Here is an 18,314-nt window from a genome sequence, read left to right on the forward strand (position 1 = left end):
ATAGATCGTGTTCCCAAATATTTTCTGTAACAATGAAAGACAGAGATAAGTGAATAAATGCTAATTGGTTTGCAAATCCTTCTCAGAATATGAGATGCTTGTTAGGGTAAGTTCTTCAAAGACAGCTTAGCTGTGTATTGTTATTTTTAAATCTTTTTTATACTTCATATTTTGGATAATATTTTGTTGTTGGAGATTAAAAAGAATTTTGGGGAATTCCAAATGAATAAATTAAAGCGTAACTTTGGGAATGTTACTTATTTGTAACAGAAGCATTTATCTGTTAATTTAAAAGATCCTTACCCCTACATCAATATTTACTTGTTATAAAATGACATTCATTCTGATTGTTGTTTAAACAGTTACTAATTTTGAAGAGAGTGTATTTCCGTCAACACTGGAATGTTTTGGAGTTTTTTATCATGGTTATTGGAATCATTGATATCTTTTGCATATACTTTGTTAAACTGAGACCAGGCAACTTGTTTCTCATCCAATTTACTGTGGTCATGGGGTACTTAAGAGTAATTCGGTTTCTACCTCTCTTTAAGGTAAGACTTCATATTTTAGTATACTGATTTGGGAGGGGGGCGGGTATTGGTCATGGGGTTTGAACTCTGGGCCTGGGCGCTGTCCCTCAGCTCTTTAGCTCAAGGCGAGTGCTCTACCACTTGAGCCACAGCGCCACTTCTTTTTCTGATGGTTTATTGAGATGAGTCTCATAGACTCTTCCTGCCTGAACCACGATCCTCAGATCTCAGCCTCCTGAGTAGCTAGGATTATAGGCATGAGCCACTGGTGCCCAATTAATATATTCATTTTTTTCTACACAGTTTATCAAATGATTTAAGAAACCTCATTGCTTTGAAAAATATGCGGACAGGAGCTGCTCATTCTTCCAAGTGCTCTTCCAATACTTTTGTGCTTGGTTTACTCCCTCTTCGACTTCACATCATTGCTCACATCTAGCTTGGATGGAGGCCTTCTGCCAACCACCCACTGTGAAAGGAGACCTGCCCTGCACACCCCTGGTCCTCTCCCTGGCTCCCCCTCTCCATGCTTCGCTTCTCTGTTTCTCTCCAGAATACTTTGCTTACTATTATTTATGCCTGCACTCTGTGCAGAAGGCTCTGCTTTTGGCTCATTGCTGTAACACATGGCTCTTGCACAGTGCCCAATGTGTTGTTAGTACTTAATAAATACTTGCTGAATGAAGGAATAACAATAGGAGTACTTCTCCAAGCAGGAGCATATATCTAGAATCAATGTTACAATGATTAGGGGTTGTTGTTTTTTTTGGTAAGCATCGACTTTCTTTTTGCCAGGTCCTGTGTACAGCACTTGACATACATTATGCAGTAATGTTATCAGAATAGTCTTGGGAGATAGGTGTTGGCACTAGATGAAGTCAGGTGCCCTAAGAGCCATATGATATAATGCAGCTTTGAAGAGCGTTGGCAAGCTGGGAACAATACAGGAGATCCTCAGATGCCCCTTGGGTCAACCCAGTGGGCACCAGTGCATCATGGGAGGAAAGCTTTGAAATAGGGTCTCTAAACATCTCCCTCTTTTGCCCAGTGTTCGTCATCAAAATAGCTCTCCTTTCTCTGCCCTTGTAGTTCCTTTGCTCTGATACTATTTTCCTGACTACTTTTCTTTCCCTCGCTACCCAGCACCTCCTCATGTGCTCTGGAATAGTTTCACTCCCTGTGGAGAGTCCCGCGCTATGCCACTGACCATGTTTGCTTTTGAGGAAGAAGCTCCCCCTGGGATTCTGGTGCTTAGATATTATTATCCTCATTAACACACAAGGAGATGACAACGTCACCTCAAAAATCACTCACTCGCTCAACGGTCACAGAGCTGGTGAATAGAAGAAGTGGCATTTGAACCTAGGCAGGTTTATATTTAAAATCTCATTTTCTGAAATCACTGCAGTAGCTACCTCTGACAACGATCAGAGACATTTAGAGCTAAGAAGAATCTCCAGTATCCTAAGTCTCCTTCCCTTGCAAATGAAGGGACCGGGTGTGGAGAGACGATTCATTCACATCGCAACTAGTACCCAGCTTTCCAGGAACACCACTTTGGTTTCCTGCAATCTGAGTGCTTACAATGAAGAGGACAGGGATGCTAACACGTCTTTAGGAGTGGACCTTAAAGTTGAACACCCATAGAACCTGCTGGAAGACTTGGCGACTAAAGTACGGATTGTGGGGCCCACCCCAGAGTGTCTGACTCAGCAGGGCTGGGTGGGGCCACCTGGCTGGTTTGGAGATGACACCTTGAGAACCTCCTTCTTGGAACGTGCTTTTCCTTATGAAATTTACGCGTCTCTTTGTTTGTTTGTTTCCTCCCTGTGATTCCAGATGGTGGTGCCGTTCTTGATCAACATTGCAGAAATACAGATGAAAAAGCGTCTCAGCCTGATGTATAGTATTACCAAAGGCTATGTCAAAAGTCAAGAAGATGCCAAGCTTTTAGTAAAACACATTTCTGGCCGTGAATCAATATATCAGGTGAGAAAAAGCACTGGCATTTTTTTTTTTTTGGTGGGGGCAGGGAGAGAAGGCACTTAGATGTGCTCATTTCTTTCAAGATCATTTTGATGTATAGTTGGTCAAACACAAATTCTAGTTGTAAGAGAGTCAGTGGTTCATTGTGTTACATGGGCTGTTGCAGAGAATCGTCTCTGACACTTCTGTTTCTGCAGTTAACCACCAAGCTCACTTGTTATCTCCAGAGCAGATAATAAATGATTTAGATACTTTGTACAGGGTAGGGAAGAAAGTGTGTCTTTTTGTAACACACACTCTAAAAGTGAATTCAGCAGGGCTTACTGTGGTGGCTCATACTAGAAGTCCCAGCTACTTGGGATTGAGATGATCACCGTTCAAGGAGAAGCAGTGTAAAGTTAGCAAGACCCCCTACCTCAACAACAACAACAAAAAAGCTGGGCTTATTGTTTACGATAGCCAAGATATGAAAGCAACCCAGATGCCCCTCAGTGGACAAATGGATCAAGAACATGTGGAATTCTATGCTTCTATCAGAAAGAATGGCATTGCCCTATTCGTAAGGAAATGGAAAGAATTGGAAAAAAGTATACTAAGAGAAGGACGCCAGACCCAAGGAAACGGGCTACGTGGTTTCCCTCACTTGTGATAACTAGGAAGTGCCTGTAGATCTACGAGGAAACACACTGGATGGTAAAGACAAAAAATGCACTTGGACATAATAAATTATACAGGACTTTAGACATTCACACGGTGAGACCAAAACAGGATATTCTTAGGAAAGGATTGCAAAGGCTCAAGTAATAAGATCATGTAAAATAATGCTTATTGAAATGAACTCTAAGAAATGTAAGAGTTTTAAAAATTATATTTATTTGCAGTTCTTTTTCTTCCCCTTCTTCTTTCCTTTTTTTCTTTGGTTTATTCCTGTCTGTTTTTTGATCTCTGTACCCTTTTGTCTTGTATCTAAGTTTTATCTGATATGGGGAGGGGAAGAGGAAGCGCAGAAACAGAGGGACAAAGGGTGAATCAATTCAGTCGTGGCACCCACTAGGCTCTATGTTGGAAATGAACCCTACAACTTTGGAGGGTGAAGGAAGCCAGGAAAGAAAACACTGGGAGAAAATGAAGGAGGGTGTGACTGTTCAAAGAAATGTACTCATTACCTGAATCACGTAACTGTAACCCTTCTCTACATCTCCTTTACAATAAAATTGACAAAAAAAGAAAAGGTGGGCATGCTGGAGTACACTTGGCATCCTAGCAACAAGGGAACAGTAAGTAGGCTGAGCAAAAAACTTGAGACCCTGATGTAAAACAACCGAAGCAAACAAAGGATGGAGGTGTGGCTCAAATGTTAGAGCACCACAGGCCCTAAATTCAGACCTTAGTCCTGCCCTACCCTACCATGGCTGCAACAGAATTCACTGGGAAAAGGCTTTATGTGAGAACAGAGACTTGCACACGTCTTCACTTAAAGATGGGTCTCAGCTGTTGAGAAAGAAAGAAAAAAAGGAAAGGAGACTTGCCAGTGAAAACATTAAATTCGGATATGGTGGAGTGGGTGAGTAGTAGTAGTTTGTTTGGTTTTTTATCAAGACTCTGTTTCCAGGCAGTAGGGCATGAGTACCACATGGAAGGCTCAGAGGTAGTAGAGTGAGGCCCTCCTACCCAGGCTCCTTCATATCATACAAATCATGTTGATAACACGGTTGCTAGTGTATGTTTGCTTTGTCTGTTCCATGTAGGGTTTACAAAAACAAACAAGATGAGCAACACCTCCCCCCCCCACGCCAGTTAGATATGGAAGAATTTTTATGCTTAATACCAATAGGTCTACCACATCTGGGAAGATGATAATAAATGTTGGATAAACTGATAATGTGGTTCAGACCTATAATCCTAGCTCCTCAGGAGGCTGAGACATGGAGGATTGAGGTCCTAAGACAACCCAGGCAGAAACGTCTGCAAACCTCCATCTCTAATTAGCCAGTCAAATGCTAGATTACAGTCATGGCTCAAATGGTATAGCACTAGGGAGAGCAAGCCCTGCTTCTGGCACAAAAAAAGAAAGATGGAAAGAGAGGAAGAAATGAAGGAAGGAAGGAAAGAAGGAAGGAAGGAAAGAAGGAAGGAAGGAAGGAAGGAGGAAAGATAGAAAGGAGAGAGAGAGAGAGAGAGAGAAGGAATTTGCCAATCGCTTTGTCTTCTTCACAATGTCCTTCCTCATTAGAAGTGGAAATGTTGAGGAAGCCCAAATTTGAATTTGGAACATGCAGAACTCCACAAGTTTTACTGTTATAGAGCAACTTTTGGCAATGAGGCACAATCTGCGTAAAACTCAGACTTTAAATACAAGCAGCAGAAAGTCTTATTTGTGGGGGAAAAACATCCCTTTCTGCTCTCTCCACTACCACGTCCACAGCTACCCCTTAGGAACCTTTCCTATGTTAAATTCCTCTACTGCTTTAAGTAGTAATTTCAATAATATGCATATGTACTTAACGTTTTGAAATCTTTAAATTCTCTTTATTTTCTGTTTGTCATGACATTGAAGGAGGTCGGAACATTCTTCTTAGCTGGACATGTGTTGTGGCTCATGTCTGCAATCCTCGTTACTTGGGAGGTAGATATTAGAAGAATTGTACAAGAGATTTTAATTAAATTTTGCACATTTATGTGTAGTGATCTTCAACTTGAATCCTCCTGTTTACATTCTCTCAGAGCTGAGAGAATGGGATGAGAGATGTGAAGCACTATCATACCTAGTTATTTATTGAAACAGACTGGAACTTTTTCCAGTTTGGCCTCAAACTATGATCCTCCCGATCTATACATTTGGTGTAACTGAGATTACAGGCTTAAGACACTATTCCTGGCCTGGTTCAATGTTATTAAGTGAGAAGAAGAAGCAATTTAATAAAAACTGTATACCGCATTTGTATGTTCAAAAATGAGAGATTAACTACCCATGATTTCTGCTTTAGAGCAGAATTTCACTTTGCTTAAGATTTTGATAACAGTCCCTCTGCTTCCTTTAAATGACAGGGTACCATACCTTACTGAATGCAGTTTCAGAAACCCATACTGGCAACTGTGCAGAACTGTTAGTTGTATGATCCTAGAGCTGCTGGTGTGGCCAAGGACATGTTTCAGAAAGACTCTAAGTCACAGGGCTTTTTGCAAGGAACAGTGCCTGGGACATTGTGAGCACTGGACAAATATCTTGTGTGTTTGATTGATCAGAGGTTGGTTTGCCTTGGGTGGAGCTATTCCTTCAGTTATTTCAGGATATATCTATATCTGTATCTATAGATTAGAATGTGCCCCACTTTGCACCAGTGGGAATTCTTCCAGGCAGAGTTCAATTTGGATGTGTCATATATATATATATATATATATATATATATATATATATATGAAACATGAACTAATTGACACTATTGACACATGCCAATAGATAGGTGCAGAGAATAGCAGGACCCCTGTTATTTGGATGTGTCATATATATATATATATATGAAACATGAACTAATTGACACTCCAAATTGAACTCTGCCTGGAAGAATTCCCACTGGTGCAAAGTGGGGCACATTCTAATCTTTTTATTTTTGACAACTATATTAGCTACAATAACTCTGCAAAATACCAACTGTACAACAATCATCCTGGTTTGGGTCTCAGCACAGGAAAAACAGCAGAACTGACCAGAGGAATAATTGAGCCAAACAGCTCCTTTCAACCTAAGGAGGTGCAGTTTCCTCTATGTTCCCCCTGCCCCCGCCCTCCTCCTCTTTCTCCTCCTCCCCCTCCTTCTTTTAAATCAGAATGTAAAGCCATTTGGTAAAAGGGAAAAAATGTATGTTTTTCTTAATTTCTTACAGAAATTATATGAAATTTTGGAAACAAACAAACGAGATGCTATCAAAGAACTAGGCAAGTAGCTGGAGAATTTGGTGTCTTGAAATCACACTTTATGATTCCATAATTTTAACAGGAGGATAAATGCATGTATTGATTCCTTTGTTGATTGATGGATTGATTCAGTGATTCTTGAGCACAGTAAAGTATTAACTATGGGAAAGGAAAGATGGGTAGACTCAGACTAAAAAGTGAGGTTGGTTGCACCGTCCGACCATGCCAATAGATAGGTGCAGAGAATAGCAGGACCCCTGTTATTTCCTGTGGGACAGTGGAAGAAAGGATGCAAAGTGTGGGAGTATGGGTGGGAAGTGTGGTAAGGTGGCAAGGCCAGATACAGTGTAAGAAAAAAGATGTGAAGGTTATCTCTGACAAGTTATTTTCCTTTGTTTTTGCAAGTATGATCCAGAATGCAGGGCCGTATGTGATGGGATTTCTTGACAGGCGGCACTCACTAAGTTTTACTTGGATCACATAGCAGGAGCCCAGGGTTGCAGGCTAAGGGTCTTGGGTTTATTTTTTATTTTTTCACATGGGATCATGGCCAGGCTCTCGATGGGTAGAAAAGCATCTGGCAGGTGTCCTGACCTATGGTAAACATGTAATAAATAGAAATGATCAGAAAAAATAAAATAAGACTACTTAGTGGTCATGACCACACTGTAAGGTGTCATAGGGATTTAGAGATCATGCTTTCCAAATCAAAATGGAAAGAACATTGAACTAATGAATGGAAGTATAAGCTAGGAGACAGCAGAACAAAATGTTCTGGTGCTATTTCAGAAAACCTTGGGCCCCTTGTTACCATTTGTGTACAGGTAGATTTTAATCTCTAAGCTTTTAAAGACCCAGAGGCGTAGGAACTGGTGCATTACATTTTTGATCAGTATGAACAATTACAAACATTTTCTTGATTCCGTCCCAGAAAGGGGAATGCCTGTTTCCAGATGTCTACTGCAGTTAACTATTGGATGCTTATTATATCAGACGCCAAAGTGCCCCATAGGCATGGAAAGCCTTGTGCTGAGCAGCTCACTGAATCCTTAGCATTATCAGGCAAACTATTACCATCTTCACGAGGCTGAGAGAGGTTTGCTTCGCTGAGGCCCTGTGGCTAGAAAGGCTCAGCCAGATCCTGGCTCTGGTTAACCTGACCCGGATAGCTGAGCTCTGCATCCTTTGACCTCATTTCAGTGGAAAACAAAAATATCTGAGAGCCATCCCTGTGTCAGGCATTGTGCTCAACATTAGGATCACAAAGATGAAAGAAGAAGTTTTAGCCTCTATTCAGTCTAGTTCATGATTTCTCTTATTGGGCTAATGTGGAAAGACTCTTTCTTTTGATCTCAAAAAGACCTACCGGCCAAAGTCCGGGGTCTCTTCATTTTTTCATTCAGTCCTTTATTTATCCAACCAACAAAAATAATGCAAAATTGACGGGGAGACAGATAAGTAAAAATACGAATACTCTACTATGGCGAGGTGCACAATAGAGGTATGTAGCTTCTCTGGTAGAGGATGCTAGTTTTCAATTGTTTCATCCATGCAATGAGATGAAAATTCATCCTAGCAGCCCCTGAGTTCTGTAAAGTGAGAACACAGGCTATTGAGTAGGTGCTTTGGAAATTACAAACTATATCATGAACGTAAGTGGTCATTGTGTACAGGTTGCTTACCAGGTTTTATGCTCCCCAGGCCTCATAGAACACGAGGGCCGTGATGTTGTCATCGCTCTGAAGACTAAACAGACAATCCAGAATGTGATCGCTAAGGCTCTGAAAAATCTTACTTTCCTGTGGTCAAGAGGCATTATTGACAAGCATGAAGGCATTGAGATGAATAAGGTAATAAAACAATTTGCACTTTGCCTGATTCTTCAACCTCACACCCCAGGCTGCATGGTTGCTTTAGCAGAGGGGGTCGTATATGTAAAGAGAAAGAAAACCAAGAGAACTTGGCAATCGTTTATATGGCAATCAGTGTGAAAGTGTAGAAAATTTGGGATTAAGACAAAGTTGGTAGGATGAATGTGACCTGAATTCTAAAGATGAAAAGTTCAGTCTGAGTTTGAGCAGTAAAAATAGTAAGGGGAAGAGATCAGGAACCAAAATAATTAGAGCATAGTTTGCATAGGATGAGAGAAGGTATGAGTGAGTCCAAACTCAAGATAAATGTATTATTTAATGGTTGAAGTTTATTTACTTTTTGCCCGCTACCCATTTTCTGTTGTAGGACCTGATTATTTCCATTGTTGTTTTAGGTACTGCTTTCAAAAATTAAAGCACTGAATAACTTTCCAATGTCAATCCCACCCCCAACCCCCGACAATTACCTTCCTAACATTGTCTGGATGGAAAAGAAAGACATTCTTATTAATTTCTTCAAGGTAAAGATTCTATCTTCTGTCTGGCTCAAAGGTTTTTTTTTTAATTTTTTATTTTATTGTAAAGATGCTGTGCAGAGAGGTTACAGTTACATGAGTCAGGCAATGAGTACGTTTCTTCCTTTGTTTTTCTCCTACTATCCCTTCCTTCCCCCACCTCCCTCTACAAGTTGTAAAGTTCATTTCCAACATAGTGTCTTGTGTATCATTGTTGCAATGGGTCATCCTGTGTCTGGCTTAAGGGTTATGTTTAAAGATTTTCCCCTTGTATTGGAAACATTCAAAGCATGTATCCTATACTGGCAATTCAGAAAAAAGCAAATGGAAACTCCATAAAGCTTGGAGGAAGAGTAGATTTCCTTTTGAGCCTAAAGGGCAGGCAGTTTTCCACAATGGCTTATTTGCTTACGATGAGCTGATGAGCTATTCTTGTTTCCTGATTTTCTGATTATTACTAATACCACCCTATTTTATGTAGTAGAGTCTGAACTTCCACATTCATACTCAAAGAAACTTTTTTTTCTAGCAAGGGTCTCAAATTTAAACTACTACACAAGCCAGCCAGATTACTTAAAAGTAAAACCAGCTACGTGGAGTGTATTAACTTTAAACTGAGTTCATTCTCTGTCTGAAGTTAGCTGAGGTTTGCTCTAGGAATTTGGATCCTTTCAACAAATGTCTATCAAATGCCTCTAGGTACCAGAAACAGGTGTATAGCCTTTGGGAGACAGCAGTGAACACAGCAGATGACACCTCTACTTTCAGGGGTGTTATAGTACATGGGTGGAGATAGACAATAAGCAAGTCAACCATGATTATACAGCTGTCCGAGGGTGACAAGAGTGATGGAGTAAAAGAAGGTGAGAGGAGGGAACGTGCTGGAGCAGCTGTTTTATACAGAGTGACCAGGGAAGGCTGCTCTAAGGAGATGACATTGGAAGAGAGCTCTGGAAGAAGAGCCTTCCAGGCAAAGGAAGTTGCCAGTGCAGGGCCTTGAGATGCCCAGCATGTTCAAAGGAGCACCACAAGGCGGAGCTGAGGGAGGAGAGGCAGTCAGAGCTACTGCGGTGAACAGGAGTGTGTCGAAATCAGCAGCCTGCTGTGAGAACTTGGGCATTGACTCTGAATCGAATGGAAAATGACTGGGAAGTTTTGAGCAGAGAAGTGACAGGATCTTAGATATAAGAATGACAACTTGGGCATTGACTCTGAATCGAATGGAAAATGACTGGGAAGTTTTGAGCAGAGAAGTGACAGGATCTTAGATATAAGAATGACAACTTCACTGCCATGTTGAAAATAGCCTATAGGAAGTCAAGGGCAAGTAACTGCCTAGTTAGGAGACAATCATAACGAAGGCAGCAAGAGAATGTTAGTGTCTTTCACCCGGACCTTCGTGAAGGTGCTGAGAAGTGGTCAGATTGTTGACGTATTTTGAAGCTGATAGATGATGGAGTAGAGAGGGAGGAAGGGAAGGAAAGATATCTCTAGAAAGGTATCTATAGATGTAGAGAAACAGAGACTGAGAGAAACGTTCTAGGATTTTAGTTTGGAAATAGAATGACATTTCCATTTCTCCAGATAGGAAAGAGATTCAGGAGGCATAAGGAAAACATCTGCTTCTGAATGAGTTACACGTGGAGATGCCAAGCAGCCAGTTGGGTATTCCAACTGGCTTCCAGATGGGAGGCCAAGGTGGAGGCTGACATTTTAGAGCTGTAAAAATCTTGAAACTTAATGAGATTAAGGAATAAAGATGGCTAGAGACAAGATAACCCAGGGTTGAATCCAGAGTGATTCAACAATTAGAGATGTAGCGTTGAGGAGACACTGGCCAAAAGAATTGCGGAGCAAGAGGCATACTAAAAGTGAGCGGTATCTTCTTTCAAGAAGGGGAACACTGATAGATTATGCGAAGTGAGGCTGAGATATAGCAAAATGAAGGGTGAAAATAATTAGCAGATTAAAGACGGTTGAGATCAGACTGTTTCTCTGCTCCCAAGAGACATTACAACTCTAAAACTTTGTGTGAAATTTCCAAATTAAAAGAAATGACCACTAAATAAAAATTTTAAAAATATCGGTCAGGTTAAAAAGTTTCTGTGGGCTGGGCGTAACCATAGACCACCAGTTGGTGTCTCGGTCTTTGTCTTAAATGGCTACTGACAAGGGTTTAAAAATGTTTTTTGGTGCCTGTGCCAGTCTTGGGGCTTGAAATCAGGGTCTGGGCACTGTCCCTGAGCTCTTGTGCTCAAGGCTAGTGCTTGACCACTTGAGCCACAGCTCTGCTTCTAGCTTTTTGGTGGTTAATTAGAGGTAAAAGTCTCATAGCCTTTTCCTGTCTTGGCTGGCTTTGAACCATGATCTTCAGCTCTCAGTCTCCTGAGGTGGGAGGTACTGGGAAGGCCAAATTCTTTAGCATGCCCCTGAGACCCTTCCAGACCTGGCTGACCACCTCTCCAGCTGGTTTTTCCTAGGGCTTCATTCTGACTCTCCTCAATAGGCCTCTTCCTCCATTAAAGTAATGAACATAACAGAACAGCCAAGGTCCTGTGGCCTTTCTGTGCTCCCTCAGGAAGCCGCCCCTATGTCCTTTGGCGTAACCATTATACTTCATTATAAATGTCTATGCAATCTAACTGAGAGGTCTTTGTGATGGAGGAAATTTGCCTAGTTTCCCATGATACCATGTCAGGCCTGTAATCTTAGCTACTCAGGAGGCTGAGATCTGAAGATTGTGGTTCAGTGTCAACCTGAGAAGTAAAGTCCATGAGACTCTTATCTCTAATAAACTACTCGGAAAAAGCCAGAAATGGCACTGTGGCTCAAGTGGTAGAGCGCTAGACTTGAGCAAAAAAGCTCAGAAACAGTGCCCAGGCCCTGAGTTCAAGCCGCAAGACTGACAAAAAAAGCTTTTTATTAATTTCCAAATTCATTCTGTAATATTTACTGAATGTTCATATCACTTGCTACTCTAGGTACTAGGTACTAATCACCAAGTCTATTCTTTGTTTCCCTGACGTTTTTCTTCTAACTGTTGATGTGTTCTTTCTACATGCTGTGGTTTCTTAATAAACCAACAATGTCATCTGCATTTTAATGTTAGTTTAAAACTGTTCTTTATTTTTTGTTTTCCCAGTCCTGGGCCTTGAACTTAGGGCCTGGGCACTGTCTCTGAGTTTCTTTTGCTCAAGGCTAGCACTCTACTACTTGAGCCACAGCACCACTTCCGGCATTTTCTGTGTATATGGTACTGAGGAATCGAACCCAGGGCTTCATGCATGCTAGACAAGCCTCTACCACTGAGCCACATTCCAAGCCCTAGTTTAAAACTGTTTTTAATCTTTAAATTTTAACTTCTATTTGGAAAAGTCAACTACAGTGTGTGTGGTGATTTCTTTTCTTTTCTTTTTTTCTGTTTAGGAAAGAACCAGACTTGCTCATTATGACTATGGAGATGTCATTTTCAGAGAAGGGGAAATGCCACAGGGAATCTATTTAATTATTTCAGGAATGGCCACTGTAAGGAACTATTGATTCTCTCCTTAAGAAATGTCTAATTCTTACGTAAGATATTTAGGGACTGAGAAAGTTTAAATTTTCGAGTCTCTGAGTCTCTCTTCAGAGTAAGCACTACAGCTGAGACAGAGTGTTCACACTCAAACCCAAATGTGCTTCTGATCTGACAAACTGTGGTTGAGTCATTATTTATCTCCTTAACAGTCCTGGGAGAAGCAGTGTTTCTTAGCAAGCTGATACTTTGAGTAGCTTAAATCCCTCACCTAAGGGAAGGGAGAATTCAGGAATTATGGGCTGGCTGCAAGTCACATCTTCATGGCGGGCAAGTAGGATACAAATGCCAGCTTTTAGCTGGGCATCAGTGGCTCATCCTTTTTTGCAAAGGGGGGTAGGGGGGAGCTGATTCTGGCGCTTAAACCTAGGGCCTGAGTGCCATCCCTGAACTTTTTTTCTCTCAAGGCTAGAGCTCTACCACTTGAGCCATAGCTCCACTTCTGGCTTTTTGGTGGTTAATTGGAGAATTTCACAGACTTTCCCTCCTGAGCTGGCTTTGAATGCAATCCTAAGCCCAGCAGCTCGTACTCTTAATCCTAGCTGTTTGAGGGCTGAGAGCAGGATTGTAGTTCAAGCCTAGCCCAAGCAGAAGGATTTCTGAGATCCTATCTCCACCCCTACAAACAAACAAACACAAACCAGCTAAAGGCAGGGCTGGAGGTATGCCTTAAATGGTAGAGCATTAGCTTAGTAAGATTGATGCCCTGAGTTCAAACCCCACTATATTTAATGTATATATATATATATATATATATATATGCATATATATTTATAATATTTTTTCATCTGACCAATGGGAAGTCTTATTGGTGAGAGTAAGATTTCAGTAGAAGAAATAGAATAATAATTTCCTGTATCTTCATATTAGTAATATTAGTACTTAAGTAGATGAATATAGAGAGGAATCCCAGCTTATTTCCCAAATAATTTTTTTTTTTTGCCAGTCATGGGGCTTGAACTCAGGTCCTGGGCACTGTCCCCAAGCTTCTTTTGCTCAAGGCTAGCACCCTACCACTTGAGCCACAGCATCACTTTTGGCTTTTTCTGTTTATGTGGTACTGAGGAATCGAACCCGGGGCTTCATGCATGCTAAGCAAGCACTCTACCACTAAGCCACCTTCCCAGCCCCTCCCCAAATAATTTTTAGATATTTAAAATACTCTAATATTTTGACTATTTCAGCAATACCATAGGAACAAACTACTATGATAAATATGATAGCTACACATTGTAACAGTATCTGGCACTGTGCAAATGGTTTCATTCATTTGCACACTTGTTCATTCAACAAATAGTTTGCTGCTATCATAGTAGGCACAGGAATTGCAAAACAGAAATCTCTGCCCTTTTGGAAGTTATTTTCTAGAGAAGGGTAGGAGAGGAGAAGATGAACAAAATAAGGTCACAAGATTCGATCTTCAATTCACTAGCAAAAGTCAGACAGGAGCATGGCTTAAGTGGTTAAAGAATGCCAGCTGTGAGCAAGAAAGTTGAGTGAGAGCACTAATCTTTGAGTTCCAGCCCTGGTGCTACCAAAAGAAGACAACTTACAAAAAAATCAATCAAAGATAAAACAGCAAGCAACAAACAAGCAAGCTACTGGGAGAGAATAAGGGGGAGAGGTGACATTGTCCCAAAAGAAATGTACTCATGGGGCTGGGAAGGTGGCTCAGTTGTAGAGCGCTTGCCTTGCATGCCAGAGGCCCTGGATTCGATTCCTCAGCACCACATAAGCAAAAAGAAAAAAGCCGGAAGTGGCGCTGTGGCTCAAGTGGTAGAGCTCTAGCCTTGAGCTGAAGAGCTGAGAGACAGCACCCAAGCCCAGAGTTCAAGCCCCATGACTGACAAAAAAAAAAGCAGGTGGCGGTGGGGGAGAGACAAGAACTGTGTTTTTCACATGAGAAAAATCTTTGCCCTGGGAAGTTAAAATGTGAAAGAAACCATGACTTGGGCCCCTTCTTCATGCCTGGCAGGACTCACAAAGGAAGAATTTCTGCTCCACTGGAATAATTTGTAAGAAACCATGGAAGGTCTCCGGTGAAGCCCGAGGGTTTTTCATTTTTATTTTCCCTTGCACATCTCTCTGCTCTTACAGCTGCACAGCTCATCTCCCACCTTTGGGATAGAGCACAGAGTGGCACCCGACAGAAACTCACCGACGCTTTATACCGAGTACTGCACTAGTGGGCAAGTCCTTGGAGAGCTGAGCTGTCTGCTGAAGCGGGAAATGGAATACACCGCCATCTGTGAAACCTCCTTACAGGTAAGGAAATAATTCCGTCGTGGTTATTAGTGAATCCTTCCTTGAGTAAATAAGACACCGAGGTGTCTTTTCTGCCGATGGGTTCAGATGTCCTCCTTAGCCCCCAGCCAGCTAATGGGAGGCTGGGCAGCATAGCTGACAGAAGGGAGAGGAAGGTCTCCCAAGCAGCCCCTTTCTATGCTCTGCTTCTGGCTACCTGGGACAAGGGTATGACGCTGCCTGCAGCTATTTATTGAGGTGGGGCGTTTCAGACTTTTACCAGGAGCCAGTCTCTCCATCTTCTTGGATACAGCCTCCTAAGCAGCTAAGATTGCAGATGTGAACCACCATGTTCAGCTAATTGGCTTGCTTTTGAATTTCCTTCTTCCTGTTTTTTACTTGATGAGTACATTTCTCTTCAACTAATAAATGACCTGACATTCCACTTGGTTTGGACAATTCAAACAGAAATGAGCCAAACTTTCTGCCATAAAGAGCTCTGAAACTTTGGGAGGTGTTAGTGGGTCACAGGGCAAGATCCATCATCTGAGGTGTGGAGCAAAATGAAATTAAAAAAAAAATCGATGTATACCATTTTATTTCTAGAAGCAGACAGAATGCATGAATTTAGTCACAAGGCTGAGTGAATTCATTAAAGTTCGTTTAATTTGAATTCTGAAAGATCTTTATTCAGATAAATAGTTTGCCTCTGCAAACAAATACTATGAATGAGTATGTAATACTGTGCCTAAAACTACGTAGCAAAAAGAACAAGATGGGGAGGAGAAGAAGAGGAAGAAAGAGAACATGGGGGGAGGAGGGCTCATGAACTAGGTCTTTCAGTTAGACTGACTGGAATATTCCTGCCATGTTAATAAGTTGGTAGTTAGTTGTAGTTAGACAATTGGTTTTTTTTATTATTTTATAAGCCGGGCTCGTGGGTGGCTCACGCCTGTCATCCTAGCTACTCAGGAGGCTGAGATCTGAGGATCGAGGTTCAAAGTCAGCCCAGGCAGGAAAGTCCATGAGACTCTTATCTCCAATTAACCACTAGAACACCAGAAGTGGTAGAGCACTTGCCTTGAGCTGAGGGACAGTGCCCAGGCCCAGAGTTCAAGCCCCACCAAAAAAAAAAAAAATCATTTTATACATAGCAAACAATGTTTCCATAATATAGATGCTTTTAAATGGCAGAGAATCCCAACTATGCTCCGCTTCCCTGAGCCATTCTTTTCCTCGTGTGGTGAGCGCAGCTCTGTTGCACAATGCAGCAGGCTGTGACTGACCGTTTTGTCACTGCAGGCCTTCTTCATCTCCTTGGAGGATTTATACGAAGGTTTTGATATTTTCTGGCCAACCCTGGAATATAAAATATGGCTTAAGTTTGCTCTTGGCATTGCAAATCAGTATTTTGAATCAATTGTTGATGATGAGGTAAGCGATGGGATTAAAATGTGAATGAATTTTTAGGTAGTGTATTTTTTTTTAACAAAATGTACTTCATAGTTCCAATGACAGAATGGGAAGTCATGTCTGATTATCTAAAATGAGGTCATCTGCCAGAATTCTGATTGTTTTACATCATCCTGACCTCTAAATAAATTCTGGGTGTGGGTACGGGGGTGGGGGAGGGTCCATGGGCCTTCTCCCATCAGTGAATTTATTTTCTTCTTGATACAATGTATCAAGTTTATATGATTTATAAAAACAAAAAAAGATGCCATTTTCTTATAGGACCTGAAGTTTGAGAGCTGTGTGTTGTTGAACAATGCATATGTGGAGACTTTATCAAGCTATAACGAACTGACTATTAACAAAGAGACCATGAAAATTGTTATTATTGTGTATGGCAGTGTCATTAACAGTAAGACAGAAGAACTCTACCCTGCACCTTACATTATACCCCAAACCTGTGAACAGGTAAGATGCAGCATTTCCAAAGAGCACCTTGCTTTTCATGCTGTTCTGATTGGGACTTCAAAACTCAAAATGTCAACCATGAACTGTAATTTTTGGATCAGTAGATAAAGAGTCCAAAGTCTAGAGTCCAACGTCTGGCAAACCTGGATTGAAATCTTGGCTCCTGAGCCTACTAGCTGCAACTGTTATGACCTCCAGTTCTTTAGTAATAAGATGGGGAGAATGGGTACAGCCCTCTTGTCAGGCCCCTCTGAGGATTAAATGAGATAATAGAAGACAATGTAGGACACTGAGATACAATAGTTGTAATCATTGATTTTCTGCTGCTTGCATCCCAGGAGGCAAAAGCTCTAAGAAAGGAAGATAGTTCCTTCTTATCCTGGGAAGCCTGGTCTTCAGCCTTTGACCCTCAGTGTAGAAGTGACCCACATCACTCTAGAAAGTTCTTCACTGGTGTCCAATAAGTTATTAGTTTGGGATTTCTGGAAATGACTTCAAAGAGGATTTCAAATGAAAATGTTGGGGTGTAGTCTGGCAGTGTGATGCCTATCTATAATCCTAGCGACTCAGGAGACCGAGGCAGGAGGGTGGCAAGTTGGAGGCCAGAATGAGTGACAGAGTGAGATCCGTGTGAAAACAAAGCAAAATGAAACCAAACCCAAGCCAAACAAAATGACCTACGCTGGAGACCCATTCTAGATTCTGGCTTATTTCTTATATTATTGTTCTTCCTTTTCCCCCTACAATGCTGGGACTTGAACTCAGGGCTTCTATATTTGCCAGGTTGGCACTCTACTAGTTGAGCCACACCTCTAGCCTTTTTTTTTTTTGTCAGTCATTGGGCTTCAACTCTGGGCCTGGATGCTGTCCCTGAGCTCTTCAGCTCAAGGTGAGCACTCTTATTACTTGAGACACAGTGCTACTTCTGGTTCTTTTGGTGGTTAACTGGAGATAAGAGTTTTACAGAGTTTCCTGCCCGGGCTGGCTTTGAACCGTGATCCTCAGATCTCAGCCTTCTAAGTAGCTAGGATTACAGTTGTGAGCCACTGGCACCGACTCCCCCCGCCCCCCCCCCCCAGGCTTGATTTCAGGGCCTGGGCGCTATCCCTGAGCTTCTTTTGCTCAAGGCTAGTACTCTATCACGTGAGCCACAGCACCACTTCTGTTTTTGTTTTATTTTGTTTGTTTAGTTTTTGGTAGTTTAGTGGTGCTAAGAGTCTCACAGATGTTTCTGCTCAGGCTCTCTTTGAATCGCAGTCCTCAAAGCTTAGCCTGGTGAGTAGCTGGGATTACAGGTGTGAGCTATCAGCGCCAGACTTTGCTGGTTTATGTTTGAGATTCTGAGCGTTTCATGGATTCTTCTGCCTTGATGGATCTGGAATCTCCGTCTGCTGAGTGGCTGGGATGCCAGCTGTCCCCCTGAGTGCCTGGCTACTTTGATTCTTTTGAAGAAGGTTGCCAAGCAGCCAACTTACTCTCTAGTCTTGTTTTTCCGCTTTAGGTTCAGGGAGTTGCGGATGTCAGCAAGCTGCTGATAGTGCAAGAATCGGAGCCTGCCAAAAGCGATACGACCTCCCACGCCCTGGGTAAGGAAGGCACTTGGCCTTGCTGGGATGGGAAAGCCACGGACTGCAGCAAATGTGAAATCCACTGAATTCCCAGCGTGTGGTCTGGGAGGGCATCATGCGGGCACGGCCTGCTCCCCATTCTTGTGCCCACACTGCTGGCTGCCACCTTAATTCCAGCCTGTCACCTCTGA

The 18,314-nt window shown here is 41.9% G+C and overlaps 1 protein-coding gene across 1 annotated transcript in view; it reads left to right on the forward strand.

The window, feature by feature from the left end:
- Slc9c2 (solute carrier family 9 member C2 (putative)) overlaps nt 1–18,314 on the forward strand; it is a 52,139-nt gene extending 33,825 nt beyond the window's left edge. Inside the window, exons 16-26 of the mRNA XM_042674290.1 lie at nt 363–551; nt 2,370–2,519; nt 6,401–6,452; nt 8,133–8,281; nt 8,698–8,823; nt 12,244–12,342; nt 14,489–14,656; nt 15,938–16,069; nt 16,370–16,555; nt 18,057–18,141; nt 18,301–18,314. Of these exons, the coding sequence (XP_042530224.1) occupies nt 363–551; nt 2,370–2,519; nt 6,401–6,452; nt 8,133–8,281; nt 8,698–8,823; nt 12,244–12,342; nt 14,489–14,656; nt 15,938–16,069; nt 16,370–16,555; nt 18,057–18,141; nt 18,301–18,314 (1,350 nt within the window). The remainder of the gene's footprint in view (nt 1–362; nt 552–2,369; nt 2,520–6,400; nt 6,453–8,132; nt 8,282–8,697; nt 8,824–12,243; nt 12,343–14,488; nt 14,657–15,937; nt 16,070–16,369; nt 16,556–18,056; nt 18,142–18,300) is intronic.

This window comes from Dipodomys spectabilis, unplaced genomic scaffold (assembly GCF_019054845.1).
Source record: "Dipodomys spectabilis isolate Male_0828 unplaced genomic scaffold, ASM1905484v1 ptg000019l, whole genome shotgun sequence".
Classification (NCBI taxonomy): domain Eukaryota; kingdom Metazoa; phylum Chordata; class Mammalia; order Rodentia; family Heteromyidae; genus Dipodomys; species Dipodomys spectabilis.